The sequence below is a fragment of the Pongo abelii genome, chromosome 1 (assembly GCF_028885655.2).
Source record: "Pongo abelii isolate AG06213 chromosome 1, NHGRI_mPonAbe1-v2.0_pri, whole genome shotgun sequence".
In the NCBI taxonomy this organism is placed as follows: Eukaryota; Metazoa; Chordata; class Mammalia; order Primates; family Hominidae; genus Pongo; species Pongo abelii.
This window is the reverse complement of record NC_071985.2, coordinates 131,629,019-131,644,849: the sequence shown is the minus strand read 5'-3', so window position 1 is coordinate 131,644,849 and position 15,831 is coordinate 131,629,019. Positions and strand designations below refer to the sequence as shown.

The 15,831-nt window shown below is 41.6% G+C and overlaps 1 protein-coding gene across 1 annotated transcript; it reads left to right on the top strand.

Moving 5' to 3' along the window:
* The first annotated feature begins 8,214 nt into the window (after window positions 1–8,214).
* On the top strand, window positions 8,215–13,327 carry LOC100453022 (small ribosomal subunit protein uS10-like). Its single transcript, XM_054549047.2, has 2 exons — window positions 8,215–8,334; window positions 12,963–13,327. Exons 1-2 carry the CDS (start codon window positions 8,215–8,217, stop codon window positions 13,305–13,307), a joined length of 465 nt encoding a protein of 154 aa, XP_054405022.1. The 3' UTR covers window positions 13,308–13,327.
* Window positions 13,328–15,831: the final 2,504 nt, after the last annotated feature.

Sequence of the window (15,831 nt, the reverse complement as noted above, 5' to 3'; positions counted from 1 at the left end):
ACAAACTGGAATGTCTCTCTCCATCTGTCTGCTAAGGCGGAAGGAATGATTTCATGTTACATTCACTTCCTAGACTTTCATTACAGAGTCAAGCATAATGGAAAAGTATGTCCATTTTGTGTTTCTGTGGAAGATAAAATGTTCATATTCTCAGACTTATCTTCATAAGCACAGTAGTGATTCATGATATGGGGAAAGATGGGATAGGGTGGCTGGCTTTGGGAGATGGGGAGCTCTTTGGTGACACTTTTCCCCCTGTGAACACATTATCCAGTGATTAGATGTACTTTCTTCCTGGAAACTCCAGACTGTGCATTTCATTCCAAGAAAGCTGGGTAGTCATGGACTGTGGTTTTCCTGGGCACATGTGTGGTAGAGCCCCTGATCAGACCAAGAAGCAAAGACTTAAGAAGAAGGAATCCTTGGTTGTCTCTCAATGTGAATATATGGTTTTAATTCAGTGTATTCTCAGAAGTAAGAATGAGAAAAAAACCTTAGTAATTATATGTTTGTACTAAAAAATTCACATATAAGGCTTTGATTTTAAAATTGTAGTGTTTTTCAAGAGGAGTGAAACAGATCCTGGACAATACTTGACATATTCTTGTAAAAAGTTCAATTGACTCAAAATAGTCATGAAAATTGTGAAGTAACATCATATAATACTTTATCCCCAACAATATTAAATGTGATTACAATTTTACAGAATATTCAAATCAAGATGTTATATAAGACAAATTATTATTCTTGCTTTTACATCTCCTTAGAAGGATAAACATTTAATTGTTTTAAAAATGTTTTATTTATGTTTTAGAAATGAGGTGTCGCCTTCTTGCCCAGGCTAGTATGCAGTGGCACAATCATAGCTCACTGCAGCCTTGAATTCTTGGGCTCAAGTGATCTTCCCGCCCCAAGCCTCCCAAGTAGCTGGGACCACAGGCACGTGCCACCATGCCTGGCTAATTTTTTTTTTTTTTGATGTTTTGTAGAGACAGGATCTCAGTATGTTGCCCAGGCTGGTCTTTAATTCCTGGGCTCAAGTGATCCTCCCACAGATTTGTCTGTGTTTTCTCTAAATAGGTTATAAATACCTTGAGGGAGGAATCACAAATAACTAAAAGAAACTTCTGTAGAGACTATCAGAGTATTATTTCCCTGTGGACACAGTAAATGTATGATGATGAGAAATCATAATAAACTACAACATTTTCTCTGCCCTTCCTTCCTGCTGTTTTGACGTATACTTCACATGGTCCAAGAAAAGGGACTCAAAATACTTTTTAGCATACACCATTGCCTTCACCGCAATGCTAATTGGAACTCGAGTTGTCTCTCAGAACATTCAAGCAAGCAAGGTTTACTTGCATAACTAAAGGCCTTATATGGATTATCTATAAAGAAAGAGGATTTTAAACCAGTGGTTTAAAAACCTAGGAGAGATAGGAGGAAGAGCATAGTGAGGGGTTAGACCTGCATTTATTTCTGTCACGCACAATCTTTGACAAGAACCGGGACCCAGAGTAGTTTGGGTTCATGTTGAAGATATCTCTCCTAATACATCTGATCTCTTGTTCCCTACACTTTCTTCTTGGATTCAGACTCTCAAGTAATTTCTGTTTTTCCCATGCTTTCTTTTTTATCCCTTTGAGGACTAAAGGATTAAAAAATTAGACTTAGCTCTGGTTATAGTCATTAGCAAGAGCCAAGTGTGGACTGCAGACTTGAGTGAACAGGAATTGCTACATTTTATGTAATCCAACCTTGATATATGAAGTATCTTCATATATCCAACCAGAAGCTTCCATATCAGTAATGGATAAATACACCATGGTAAATTAATACAATGGAATATTATTCAGCAACGAAAAAGGACCTACTACTAATCTTGCAACCATTTTCATGAATCTTAAACCTCTTATGCAACCACAAAAGAGAACATACATCATGATTTCATTTATGTAAAACTTCCAGAATAGGCAAAACTAATAGATGGAGGTATAAATCTGAACAGTGGTTGCCTGGGGTAAGAGGATAAACTGGAAAGGAACAAGAGGGAACTTTCTAGGTTGTTAGCAATGCTCTTTATCTTAATTTTTAGGACCTTGTTCACTCAGATGTGCGTATTTGTCTAAACTTATGTAATCATATTCTTAAGACCAGTGAAATTTAAAAATAACAATATGCTAGACTTTCACTTCTGAGTATAAGGACTATATGAGACTTTCTCTGTGAAGTTGTGGGAAGGTTCCATGAAGTTCAGTAGAAAGTGGCAGCTGCGCACAGTGGCTCCCGCCTGTAGTCCCAGCACTTTGGGAGGCCGAAGCAGGAGGATAGCTTTGAGCTCAGGAGTTCAAGATTAGCCTGGGCAACATGGCAACACCCGTTTCTACAAAAAATACAAAAAAAATTAGCTGAGCATGATGGCTCACACCTGTAGTCCCAGCTATTTGGATGGCTGAGTCTGGAGAATCACTTGAGTCCAGGAAGTGGAGGTTGCAGTGAGCTGAGATCCGGCCACTGCATTCCAACTCCAGCCTGGGTGACAGAGTGAGATCCTGTCTCAAAAAAAAAAAAAAAAAAAAAAAAAAGAATGTGGAAAAGGTTCGAAAGTGTTTCATAAAAGGGAAATATGCTACCCAGAAATAAAACTTTAGAATGCTAAATAATTGTGACATGATGATACTCTGCTTCCATAGGATGCGAATTTGACTTATTATTGGTATTTGTAATCCCCGAAGAGTTTCTGTGTCTTGAAAGAGTCTAGAGATGTAATGAAACTGTCACAATAAAAGTTTATTGATAATTGCATTTCAGTTTTAGGAATATATGTTGGGTTGTAAATAGCCTTATGAAGAATGGAACTTGTATACATTGCAAGGATATGTAAACATATTAGTATTGGAGACATACAAATTGGAGTGTGCCAATTTCTTATCATGGCCACCTGACCAAACCTATAAAAGGCATTCACTCAGATAATAACACTTGTCCTGGGTGTAAGCACTGCATTGTTAGAAGAAATAGGCAGAGACACAAAGGCTATGGAAGACAAGCTTATGTTCCTGTGTGTTTTGTTTTTCAATAATTTCAGCTTTTATATTAGATTCAGAGGGTACATGTGCAGGTTTGTTACACTGGCATATTGCTGTGATGTTGAGGTTTGGGGTGTGAATGATCCCATCACTGTGGTAGTGAGCATAGTACCCAACAAGTTGTTTATTAGCCATTGTCCCCCTCCTTCTCTTTCCCTTCTAGTAGACACCGGTGTCTATTGTTCCCTTATTTATTTATTTTAGAGGGTCTCACTCTGTTGTCCATGCTGGAGGGGAGTGGTGTGACCATAGCTCACTGCAGCCTGGAACTTCTAGGCTCAAGCAATCCTCCCGTCTCAGCTTCCAGAGTAGCTGGGACTATAGGTGCGTGCTACCGCACCTGGCTAATTATTTATTTTTGTAGAGACAGGGTCTCACTTTATTGCCTAGGCTGTTCCCACACTCCTTACCTCAAGCAGTCCTTCCACCTTGGTTATCCAAACTGCTAGAATTACAGGCGTGAGCCATCATGACCAGCCTGTTTCCATCTCTATGTCCACGTGTACCCATGGTGTGAGTTTTATAAGTTTGCAGCCAGACACATTGTTACCTGCACTCCCCTGTCTGAGGGGTCTTTCTTTCAGCCAGCTCTGGGAGTAACTGGACAGAGAAGAAATGCCTCAGGTGCTGCACTGCTCTTTGGACAGACTGATTAGATACAAAGCAGAAATAGAAAGAGGAAAGAAGGGGCATGGTTACCTGAGCTAACAAGGAGCAGGGAGACTTAGGAAATTGTTTATCCATTTCCCTAGAGCTCTACTACTATTATTACTCCACTTTTCTGCTGCTTTGTTGATACCAGGGCAGAAAGAAAAACCTTGGAAAAAGTTACTGGTGTGGGTCATGCTTCCTCCTCCCATTCCTTTTGATAGGTCGGTAAACTCACCCACTCATCCACTCAACAAGAATGCTTGCCCTGTGCTCTGTGCTGTGGATCTAGGGGCAAATATAAACAGAGGTTCTGCCTTCCTAGAGCTCACGGGATCCATTCCTTCAGCTCTGGCACTCCTGTGGCTCCCTCCCTTTGGGGTCCAGGGACCTTGATATGGCAAGACAAAATTCTTTCTTTTTTTTCCTTTTTTGAGACGGAGTGTCACTCTGTCGCTCAGGCTGGAGTGCAGTGATGCGATCACGGCTCACTGCAACTTCTGCCTCTCAGGTTCAAGTAATTTTCCTGCCTCAGCTTCGTGAGTAGCTGAGATTACAGGCGTGTGCCACTATGCCAGGCTAATTTTTCTGTTTTTAGTAGAGACAGCGTTTCAACATGTTGGCCAGGCTGGTCTCGAACTCCTGGGATCAAGCGACCCACCTGCCTCGGCCTCTCAAAGTGCTGGGATTATAGACGTGCATCACGGCACCCAGCCAAGAAACAGTTCTTTTTTTCCCATGAGTTTGTTCATTGTTGTACACTTCCTCTAATATATTGAGTTCTTTAGCAGTGTAAAATAATTTCATTTAACAAATACAATTAATATTGGCAGCTTTTCATCATTGGCTTTTATTTAATTTATATCTCTAAGTTACTTAAAATTAAATAATGAAGAATAAACTCATATTTGGAATGGAGAGAAGTTCCTTATGTTATTGGGTGTTGTTGTAAATATCAGTATTTGTATTCTATTCCTCAGCATGTAGTCCCCATGTGATCAAGAAGCAACTCTGTAAAATAAAAGCATTCAACATTGTCTTTAGTTTCTATCTCTCCTTAGTTTGCGTTTTTCTTCCTAGATCCCTACTGTGAACTGTGCTAGGTGGAGCTGCTTGGTTTATAATGTGCAAATGAAGTGTACGTTTGAATAAGTCATAGGTGGTGTCCTCATTCAACTTGGATGAAAAGGAAAGGAGAGAAAAATTCACAACTCAAGAGGATGAGCAGACTTATCTACTAGTGAGCCATTGCAAATCATCTAGAGGACTTGAGAGAGGAGCCTAGGTAGGTCGTTTGTGTGCTGTATGTTCAGTGATTGCTTGAGGTCAGGGAGCTGGGGATAACTCCTTGAGCAGCCCAAGAACTCTGCACTCATCTTATACACCAGCTCTACTGAATCCAAGCTGACCTGCTCACATTTGTGTGCCATTGCTATCAGGAAGTCTCTTGAGAATGCCAATAGCTCAGATACCTGCTAGCCATTACCAGATCTGCCCCTCAAAGTATAATGTCTGCTGGTGGGAGGATGAGTAGCTTCAATGTTTTGTACAAAGGAGAGTATATTTATTTCTAATTTCAGAGTTTTTCTTGCTCCTGTCTAGACACTTCAGAGAAAAACAAATTCAGGTCACCAGTAAAGTTATGTTCTATAATAAGAGAAGACTTGTGCTAAATCACTTGTAAAGACATTAACTATCATCTGCCTGAAAAGTCTTCTCTCACCAAGTTTCTGCAGATCTTTTGAGGTACCAGAAATAGTGGTTAGTTCTCACATGCTGTTCTGCTTCAGCGAGCTTCATGTGGCCACCTGCAGAAATAGTTCTTGGTTTCTCTTCCTTGTCTAGATGCTGGTCAAGGCAGCATTTAGAAAAACACAGATTTTCATATTCCCATTCACACGTGCAAAGTGAATTAGGGTACCAAAGAATTACCTAGATTATTCAATCTGTAAAATGCTTTGCCTCAATTGACTGAATATTTCATATCAACACTTTTTCCAGCTACATATTTATACTATAATAGGAACCTATTTTTACTATATATACTATTTACACTATAATAGTAGGAGTTGCAGAATCATAAGAAATTTAGGGCTGGGTGCGGTGGCTCACACCTGTAATCCCAGCACTTTAGGAGGCCAAGGTGAGCAGATCATGAGGTTAGCAGTTCCAGACTAGCCTGACCAACATGGTGAAACCTCATCTTTACTAAAAATACAAAAATTAGCCAGGGGTGGTGATATGGGCCTGAAATCTCAGCTATTTGGGAGGCTGAGGCAAGAGAATCACTTGAACCTGGGAGGTGGAGGTTGCAGTGAGCCGAGATTGTGCCACTGCACGCCAGCCTGGGCGACAGAGCAAGACTCCATCTGAAAAAAAAAAAAGAAAAAAGAAAGAAATTTAGAAGACACAACCACAAGAGCTTACTTTTATGTATTTATTAAGGAGACAGGGTCTTGCTCTGTCACCCAGTCTGGAGTACAGTGTCGTGATCTTAGCTCACTGCAGCCTCAAACTAAGTGATCCTCCGGCCTCAGTCTCCTGTGTAGCTGGGACTACAAGGTGCATGTCATGTTGGCTACTTTTTTGTTTTTCAGTAGAGATGGTTGGGGGGACAGGGGGTCTCACTTTGTTGTCCAGGCTGGTCTTGAACTGCTGGCTTCAAGCGATCCTCCTGCTTTGCTGCCTAAAATGCTGGGATTACAGGTATGAGCCGCTGTGCCCAGCCTTGGACCTTCTAATTGTAAAGAAGCAAAAAGGCCCATATAATATACATAATATACACCATAATATATACATAATATACATCATGTCACTTTATATAGCCACTGTATTAATTTTTCTGTTAAAAAAACTATGCTCGTTTAGTGTTTTATGTTGTTTTTTCAAAAAATAGTGATTTTGAATTGTGGGCCTAATTAGCGAAAATTGAAATGTGTTAAAGTAATTTAAACATCTGTAGGGGATTTGTATCAAATGGAGTCTGCTCTCAGTTCTTTTTTTTTTTAACTTTTATTATTTTATTTTTAATACAGACAGGGTCTTACTATGTTTTTCAGGCTGGTCTCGAACTCCTGAGCTCAAGCAATACTCCTGCCTAGGCACCGAAGTGCTAGGATTACAGGCATGAGCCACCATGCCCAGCCTCTACTCTCAGTTCATTTTCTAAGAAATTTGATGCAAGCCAGTATTGTTGCTGAACTTGATACCAGCGTGAAGAATATCTGGATTGCCGTGTTCTTTCCTTAAAGGGGTACTGCAGGGACAAGAGCTGTGCCGAGGTTTATGTGGTCTTCAGAGATGGAGAAGCGTTTGATTCCTAGAATTATTTGGCATCTTTCTACACTCATCTGGGTTTTCTCTTAGATTTATAAAAAGGCCAGTGTTGGGCATTCTGACAAAGTCTAGGTTAAATGCTAATCAAGGCACTAGAGTATATATTTGAAGTTTGTGTGTTAACACCTATGTGTTCGGGGCAACAAACTACTAGTGTCACTAGTTAGCTGCCAGTAGTTAGCTGCTCTGAACACTTAGAATACCTAAATATACATCGGATTTCTCCCTAGAGAAAAAAAATCAATCTTTTGTTTGTCTTCTCCAAAAAGGAATCAATTAATGAACTAGTTCTGCCCCCAAAGTAAGAGTTTAGAATAAATGTATTAACTCAATGCAATGTTCAACATTGTTTGAAAAATCTAAAGTATTTTTATAATTTTATTTTTTTCTTTTCCTTTTTTACCTTTCACACACTTGAATCTAAACATTTTTACTTGAAGAATGGACAGTTATTTTTCTTTGTGTTTTAAAATATGACATGTACCAGGAAAGGGAGATGGAAGTAAAAATAAATAAATAAAATACAACACGCTCTTCAGATAGGTGGCTTTTGGAAAGCAGCCTATGATTTTCTAATTCTCTAGTGCTCAGAGTCTCTTCTAAATCCCAGTTCTTTCTATACAATTTTTGCTAATGGATAGAAAAACTTGTGGGGTATTTGGAGGAATTAAATAAACATTGAAGATACAAAAGCACCGAAGGGATGACTTTCATTGTAAAGTCATGCTGTCATCAAATGGTGTGATTTCTCCCCTGGTGAGGGCAGTTTTCAGTCTACCACATCTGCCTCTGGTCATGTCACGGTTGAGTTCTGGCACTACCAGCTGATGTTACTGGTGGTTTACTGAATTTCGGCTCATATGGAATTAAATGTCTGTGCTACCACAGTGAGTTCACATTAGTCTTTGCATTTCATTATCAAGAATGCACTGGTAACTGGCAGGAAAATTCTATTTGAAGCATAGTTATCGGAACATTTTCTAATTGTTAAAAGTACTTTTACTTCTTCCCTACTTTCATTTAAATCTATCTAAAGGAAAAAAGAGGATTTTGTCTTCCATACAAAAGAAGTTTTAGACATTGGGGCTTACTATAGTTTCTCTGTGTTATAAACGATCTCCATTCTTTATGTCACTCCATGAACTTTTATTTAATTTGGAGGAAACCCATAGTATTCACTCTTATATCAGAGGCTGACATCCTGGTTAAAGCTATTGAAGTTGGCAGAATCATTTCCTCTTCCCGAATTCCTTTTTTGGTAAGTTTAAGGAGGAGCACAAATTGAGGGTGCAACTTTGTTTCCCGTAGTTCTGAACTGGCAGGGTGTCCCTGGGATTTGTGGCTGCCTACTTGAACAATCCCTTAGGACAAACACCATTCACATTTCACAGCTCTCACTAGGAATCATTCACAGCTCAGTGCAGAGTTTTGCTTTTCACTTAACTTGCAAGAGAATGAAGAGGCCCTGCCAAGGTTCAGAAAAGGATAACAAAGCGTAAGCCCCTTAATGGGATGAACTAACATAAAAGTCTAAGTATCTGGAGCTCTTTCCCGCAAGTAGGACCTGACTCAGGGACTGGCATTCAGGCTGACAACCACCATATACAAGAAACCATGACAGAAATGAAAGTAATTTCCCTGAAATGAGCCAAGTTATGGGCCTTGGGAAAATAAGGATCTATCTGTTAGCTTTGCTAAGATCAGGATTTTTGATTTACAGTGCTTTCCATGAAACGGTATATTTTTATTGAAGAGAATCATAGGATCTAGAAAGCATTGACTTTAAGTGAAGCACTATTTGAATTCAGCTCTAAGTAGACTGAAATAGCTCTTTATATTATTGAAATGTCTCCATATAGTTGTTGGTTAATTAACATATCTCATAAAATGGCATTTTATATACCATGCATGGCAAAGAAGTTGACAAGCAATTGTAATATTAAAACAGAACTTCTGGCCTGACCCTGATTTCTTTGTTGGAGTGTTGTAATGATCTTCAGCCTGTTTGCACAGCACTGAGATAGCCAGTGTACCTCTATCATTTGGTTTTCAGGGGTCCCTAGGATAGATCTCAGCTTCAAGACTAGGTGAGGGTAGCCACTTAAATCCTGAGGCCATTGCATCATCTAGGCAGTTGAGGAGAGTTGAGAAGCTTTGCTGGTATACTCAGATGTAGTTTTTCTTGTCTGCTTAGATATTCAGATATTCTGAATCAGTGATTGCTCTCAAACACGTCCAGGAACCAGGCAGAGGACTTACTGGAGTGAAGTGGCCTGGGGAGAAACTGATGAGCTTGAGAGTGAATGTCCATCTCAGTGGAGAAGTCTTTATCCCACTCCAGCTCTTTTTTGCTAGCTGAATGTTGGCCCAGTGTTGTCAGTGTTCCAAAGTGTGCAGAACATATGAGCTTTGATGTATAATCTCCCAATTTTTAAATGATGCTAATTTGATTAAAAACAATTCTTATACAGGCAAAATATGACACAATGGTATCCACACCTGACCCCAGGGCTCCTCTTTGGCATCTAATATAAATTAAAACAACTGAGCTCTCAGAGCTGAGCTATTCACCTGAAGGTCCACTATGGGTGCTAAGTCAATTCCCCACTGGAGCAGTTTCTGTCTGGTGGCCCGGGGTGTGACAAGCATGGGTGGAGTTGGGGAACAGGCTAGCTCAGGTTTTAGGACTATGGGGAGATGTCTTAGTTGGCATATCTGATCATCTGAGGCTACCTCATATCTGGCTGAAACATCTTCAGCTCCTGATTTCCATTGTATGGTGAATGGAATGTATGGTGATGGGCACAGAAACAGTGGCATCTCAACCTTCGTTTTTTTGTTTTTGAGACGGAGTCTGGCTCTGTCTCCCAGGCTGGAGTGCAGTGGCGCTCTCTCGGCTCACTGCAAGCTCCGCCTCCCGGGTTCACGCCGTTCTTCTGCCTCAGCCTCCCAAGTAGCTGGGACTACAGGCGCCTGCCACCATGCCCGGCTACTTTTTTGTATTTTTAGTAGAGACGGGGTTTCACCATGTTAGCCAGAATGGTCTCCATCTCCTGACCTCGTGATCCACCCGCCTTGGCCTCCCAACATCTCAACATTTCTAAAAGGTGACATCTTGTACACTGTAGCAGCATAATGGGAAATTCAGACAGGCACATCAAATGCTACATACCAGACCCTTTCCAAATGCTGGTTCCATCTTCATCTTCCCATTCTAAAATTTCTTCAAAAATTAAAAGCTTCAGGTGGGTGCGGTGGCATGTGCTTGTGATCCTGGTTACTCTGGAGGATCACCTGAGGCCAGGAGTTTGAGAGTTTGGTAGAGACAAGGTCTCTACCAAAAAAAAAATTAGCCAGGCATGGTAGTTTCAGCTACTCAGGAGGCCAAAGTGGGAAGATTCATTTGAGCCCAGAAGTTTGAGGCTTCAGTGAGCTATGATTGAGCCACTGCACTCTAGCCTGAGCAACAGAGCAAGAGCCTGTCTTGAAAAAAAAAAAAAAAAAGCTTAGACGACATAGTGAGACCCCCCACCCAGCGGGGTATCTATTTTATACATATATATATGTATAAAATATACATATATATATATATAAATGACAGCTTATAAATGTATTGGCAAGTCTGACTTTCGCACTTTTCAATTAGCTATACACAACAATACTGTGAAGTGTGTATTACTATCAGTGCCCAGAGGATGCAGCGCATCTGAGGCAAATGGGAGGTTAAACAACTTCCCCACATAACGAGTCACCAGTGAAGTTGGCTTTGCCTTTCCATTACACAGTGAAGCCTGGAAAACTTCCTCAGGCTTCCCCAGATTTATGATCATAGACTCACTGAGCTGGAAGGAACCTTAGAGATTAACCTGCCCAACCGTCTCATTTCAGAGATAAGTGACTCGCTCTTGACTCCTACTCATTTCTCTTGTCCTTGTCTAGTTTGAAATCATAGTTGTGCTAGTAAGAAAATGTTGAAAAGTGAAAGGTTTGTGTTGCTGGTTTTATTGCTATTTTTACGTCTCCAGATTTATTTCTCCTAGATCCAGCCAGATTGTCTTTAGACCCTTAGGCTACTGGCCCTTGCTAACTTTTATAAACTGAGGTAAATGGAATGCAAGTCTTTGAAATTACAATGACTTTGCTTCTGCAGCAGTGTGAATGTCTGTTGAATTTAGGGAGAGTGGCAGATCCAAGCAGAACTGCGTGGCAAATGTTAATGAAATGGTGGTGTTTGACTAAACACAACCCACCAGAGGATAAAATCACAGGCTATAATTTCGGTGGACGGTGGAGTTTTGCGTGGTTGGTAACGTCACTGGAAACCCGAGAAAGAACTTATTTTGTGCAATTTGGCCCATGTTGTTGTTTATTTTGATTACACCAAGCTCAAGGGCTCTTTTGACATTAAAAATGCTTATTTCAGCTAAAGTACAGATTAGGGTTATGATTTCCCTTTTTAAAATTTCTTTTCCTTTTTCTGGGATTGCACTGTGGTCTCCTACACACTTCTTTCTTCTTTCTTGTGATTTCTTTCTAGCCAGAAAATTATTAGCATTTCAACACAGATAAAACAAATGCTGTAATATCAGTGCTACCTTCGTGGTGTCATGCATAGGAAGAATCATGGAGTTTTTTACTGTTGTTGTTGTTGTTTTTGAGACAGGGTCTGGCTCTGTCACCCAGGCTGGAGTGCAGTAGTGTGATCTTGGCTCACTGCAACTCTGCCTCCTGGGCTCAAGTGATCTTCCCATCTCAGTCTCCCAGGTAGCTGGGGCTTAGTGGGCACCACCATGCCCGGCTAATTTTTTTTTTTTTTTTTTTGTACCGATGTGGTCTTGCCATGTTGTCCATGCTGGTCTTGAAATTTTGAGCTCAAATGATCTGCCTGTCTCCCAAAGTGCTGGGATTACAAGTGTGAGTCACAGCACCCAGCCATGAAGAATCGTTTTTGCAGCGGGACTCTGGTCACCCAACGAACATCAGGATCTTTCTTGTAATATAAAGCAGAATGGAGAACTATCAATGGAATTTCTAGTATATGAAGATTTTTCCCCGCATACAAGGAAATATACTAAGTCAGAGTAGTCAGTTTGGCCTGTGTTTGAATTCTGCCTCTACCGCACACTAGGTAGGTGGCCCTGGAGAAGTTATTCAACCTAGCTGAAATGCAGTTCATTTCTTTGTAAAATAGTGATAGGCTGGTTCAGTGGCTCACACCTGTAATCCTAGCACTTTGGGAGGCCGAGGCGGGCAGATCCCTTAAGGTCAGGAGTTCAAGACCAGCCTGGCCAACATGGTGAAACTCTGTCTCTACTAAAAATACAAAAAATTAGTCGGGTGTGGTGGCGTGTGCCTGTAATCCCAGCTATTTGGGAGGCTGAGGCAGGAGAATAGTTTGAACCTGGGAGGCAGAGGTTGCAGTGAGCCGTGATCACGCCACTGCACTCTAGCCTGGGTGACAGAGTGAGACTCAGTCTCAAAAAAAAAAAAAAAAAGAATCGCTGATCCACAAGCTCCTGTTCCTGACTCACCGCTGTTCGCTCTTGTGAGGAACAGTAGGTCAGGAAGCCACGCAGCAGCCATGGCTTTTAAGAATACCGGGCACTTTGGAAGGCCGAGGTGGACGGATCACAAGGTCAGGAGATCGAGACCATCCTGGCTAACACGGTGAAACCCCGTCTCTACTAAAAAATACAAAAAAAAAAAAAAAAAAATTAGCCAGGCATGGTGGCAGGTGCCTGTAGTCTCAGCTACTCGGGAGGCTGAGGCAGGAGAATGGCGTGAACCCGGGGAGTGGAGCTTTCAGTGAGCTGAGATCACGCCACTGCATTCCAGCCTGGGGGACAGAGCGAGACTCCATCTCAAAAAAAAAAAAAAAAAAAAAAGAATTCCGGAAACACACCCATGGAGCCAGAGGTGGCAATTCACCAAATTCGAATCACTGTAACAAGCCGCAAAGTAAAATCCCTGGAGAAGGTGTGTGCTGACTTGATCAGAGGAGCAAAGGAAAAGAATCTCAAAGTGAAAGGACCAGTTCGAATGCCTACCAAGACTTTGAGAATCACTACAAGAAAAACTCCTTGTGGTGAAGTTTCTAAGACATGGGATTGTTTCGGGATGAGAATCCACAAGCGACTCATTGACTGGCACAGTCCTGAGATTGTTAAGCAGGTTACTTCCATCAGTATTGAGCCAGGAGTTGAGGTGGAAGGCACCATTGCAGATGCTTAAGTAAACCATTTTAATAAGTTGATTACAAGTTGTTAAAAAAATAAAATAATGGTAATAATACTAACTTCAAAGACTGTTGTGAGATTTAAATAGGATTATATTTCGCCAGGCACAGTGGCTCATGCCTGTAATCCCAGCCCTTTGGGAGGCCTAGGCAGGCGACTCATGAGGTCAGGAGATCGAGACCATCCTGGCTAACATGGTGAAAACCCATCTCTACTAAAAAAAATACAAAAAATTAGCCAGGTGTGGTGGCATGCACCTGTAGTCCCAGCTACTTGGGAGGCTGAGGCAGGAGAATCGCTTGAACTCGGGAGGTGGAGGTTGCAGTTGGCTGAGATCATGCCACTGCACTCCAGCCTGGGTGACAGAGTGAGACTCTGTCTCAATAAATAAATAAATAAATACATAAATAGGATTATATTTTTTAATGTCTGGCCCAAGATAGATGATAGTCAACAAATGTTCATTTACTCCTTCATTTAATGCATATTTATGGAGCATCTACTATGTTCTTTGTACTGCCATTAGAGCAGTGAACAAAATAGACAAAACCCTTGCCAGGGCCAGTTCCCTCTCTTCTTTTTCCTACTTTACACTGACCCTCCCCACTAAACCATGCCTCATTAGATGAATATTCCTGCTTTTTCAAAGAATTCATTCCTTTGGAAGTTCTGCTGGTCAACAACTATGTTTTGTGCTCAGATTTCCTTTTTGCATGAAATCAAAAAAAGAACGTATGATGAAATTGCAAAATTTGACCTACATTGCAACTTGGATGTGCAGAAAAATGAATTTATTTAGTCTATCCTATTCTGTCTTCCCTCACAGACATTTACATTCTAGTTAGAAGGGGGAATAAGGTTAACTAAATGACTGGTTTAAAATGTAGTCCCAATCAGTAATTTAATCCATTTGAATGCTTGTTCTGCCTCCTTTGGATAAAAATGGTGAGGCTAAAACCAAACAATACAAAAACAAACAAAAAAAAGCTGAGGCTAGGCCTGGCATGGTGGCTCATGCCTGAAATCCCAGCACTCTGGGAGGCCAAGATGGGCACATGGCTTGAGCTCAGGAATTGGAGATCAGCCTGGGCAGCATGGCTAAACCCCATCCCTACAAAAAACACAAAAATTAGCTGGGAGTGGTGGTGTGCACTTGTAGTCCCAGCTACTTGTGGGGACTGAGGCAGGAGGATAGCTTGAATCCAGGAGGTCGAGGTTGCAGTGAACCTAGATTGCACCACCGCACTCCAACCTGGGTGGCAAAGTGAGACTCTGTATCACAAAAAAAAAAAAAAAAAAAAAAAAAAATTGCTGAGGCTCTCAGGCTCTTCCTCTTCTGCTTGCCTAGAGCCCTGGGGAAGGGCTGAGGTCTATGCAACCTCATGTTGGTGGGGAGGAGGTGGTGTCCTCAGCCACAGTTCCCTGCTTGCCTTGGCTGTCCTCCAGCCAATCTCCTTCCCATTTGGTACTGCTTGCCCTGGTGTGATTGCTTGAGTGGGTGTGACCTGTGGTTGGTCTCACTGGGTCTGGTTAAAGTCCTGTTGTGTGCTCTGGCTGAGCTGCCCTCATTTCAGTTTCCCCTGGTGCTAGAGATCCCTTTGAAGTTTGGTTGGCCTTTCAGCCAGCCCTGGCTTTACCTGCCTCTGATAAGCAGAGAGGCTTGCTCTTTCCGAGTCCTCTCTACCTCGCTCTGTCTGACCATGTCTGACCTACCTAGGGGTGGGCTTGGTCCCTAGGTTTGTATGGGAGCGTGCCACACACGGAGCCCCCTCTTTTGAGTTCATGAGGAGTTTTTTCAATAATGGCCCCCACTCTGCCTTTGGAGTTAACTTTGCTTCCCTTGTGCCGCTTTCCCTACCTGGGCCAAACTCAGAAGAATTGGGGGAGGGGAGATTAGGACAACCTTCACCAGTTCATTTCCCTCTCTCTCTGCTTTCCACAGTTCTCCACACTAACTAAGGACTAGTCTTTCCTTCTTTCTAGTCTATCTTCTTCCTGACTCTTCCTAGCTTAATCTGAATGACAAGCAGGTTACCTTCTTTTTATTTTTGTTTTTAAACCACATTGATCTGAAATCTCCATGCTTGGTTGTTAAAATACGAATGCCTCACAAGGGAGTTCAGCAAATCCCTTTTCAAGAGGCTTGTATAAACCTACTTTCTGAAAGACAGAAGCAGAATGTTACTCTTTCTCTTGTTCTTCTTCTATAATAAATTCAGACTCTCCATCTGGGCAAGTCATTGGCTAGGGCAGACTAATGTGAAGGTTTCTACTCAAGGAGGCAAAAAAAATGCATTTTAATATTCAAAATTTTACTTGTTACAGAAGCATGGCTGTTGCCTTAAGGAACTCATTGTTTATTAGCTTTATGGTTCTCTGACTATCCAGGTGACTGGACTGCACCCAGGTGTGGGCGGCCCTGGAACTTGTCTGTCTGTCTGTTGATTTGGAATTGACAGTGGTTGCAGACCTTTAAGTCAAACCTTTCCTCTTGATCCCAGTGTGCCCTTCGCTTTCTC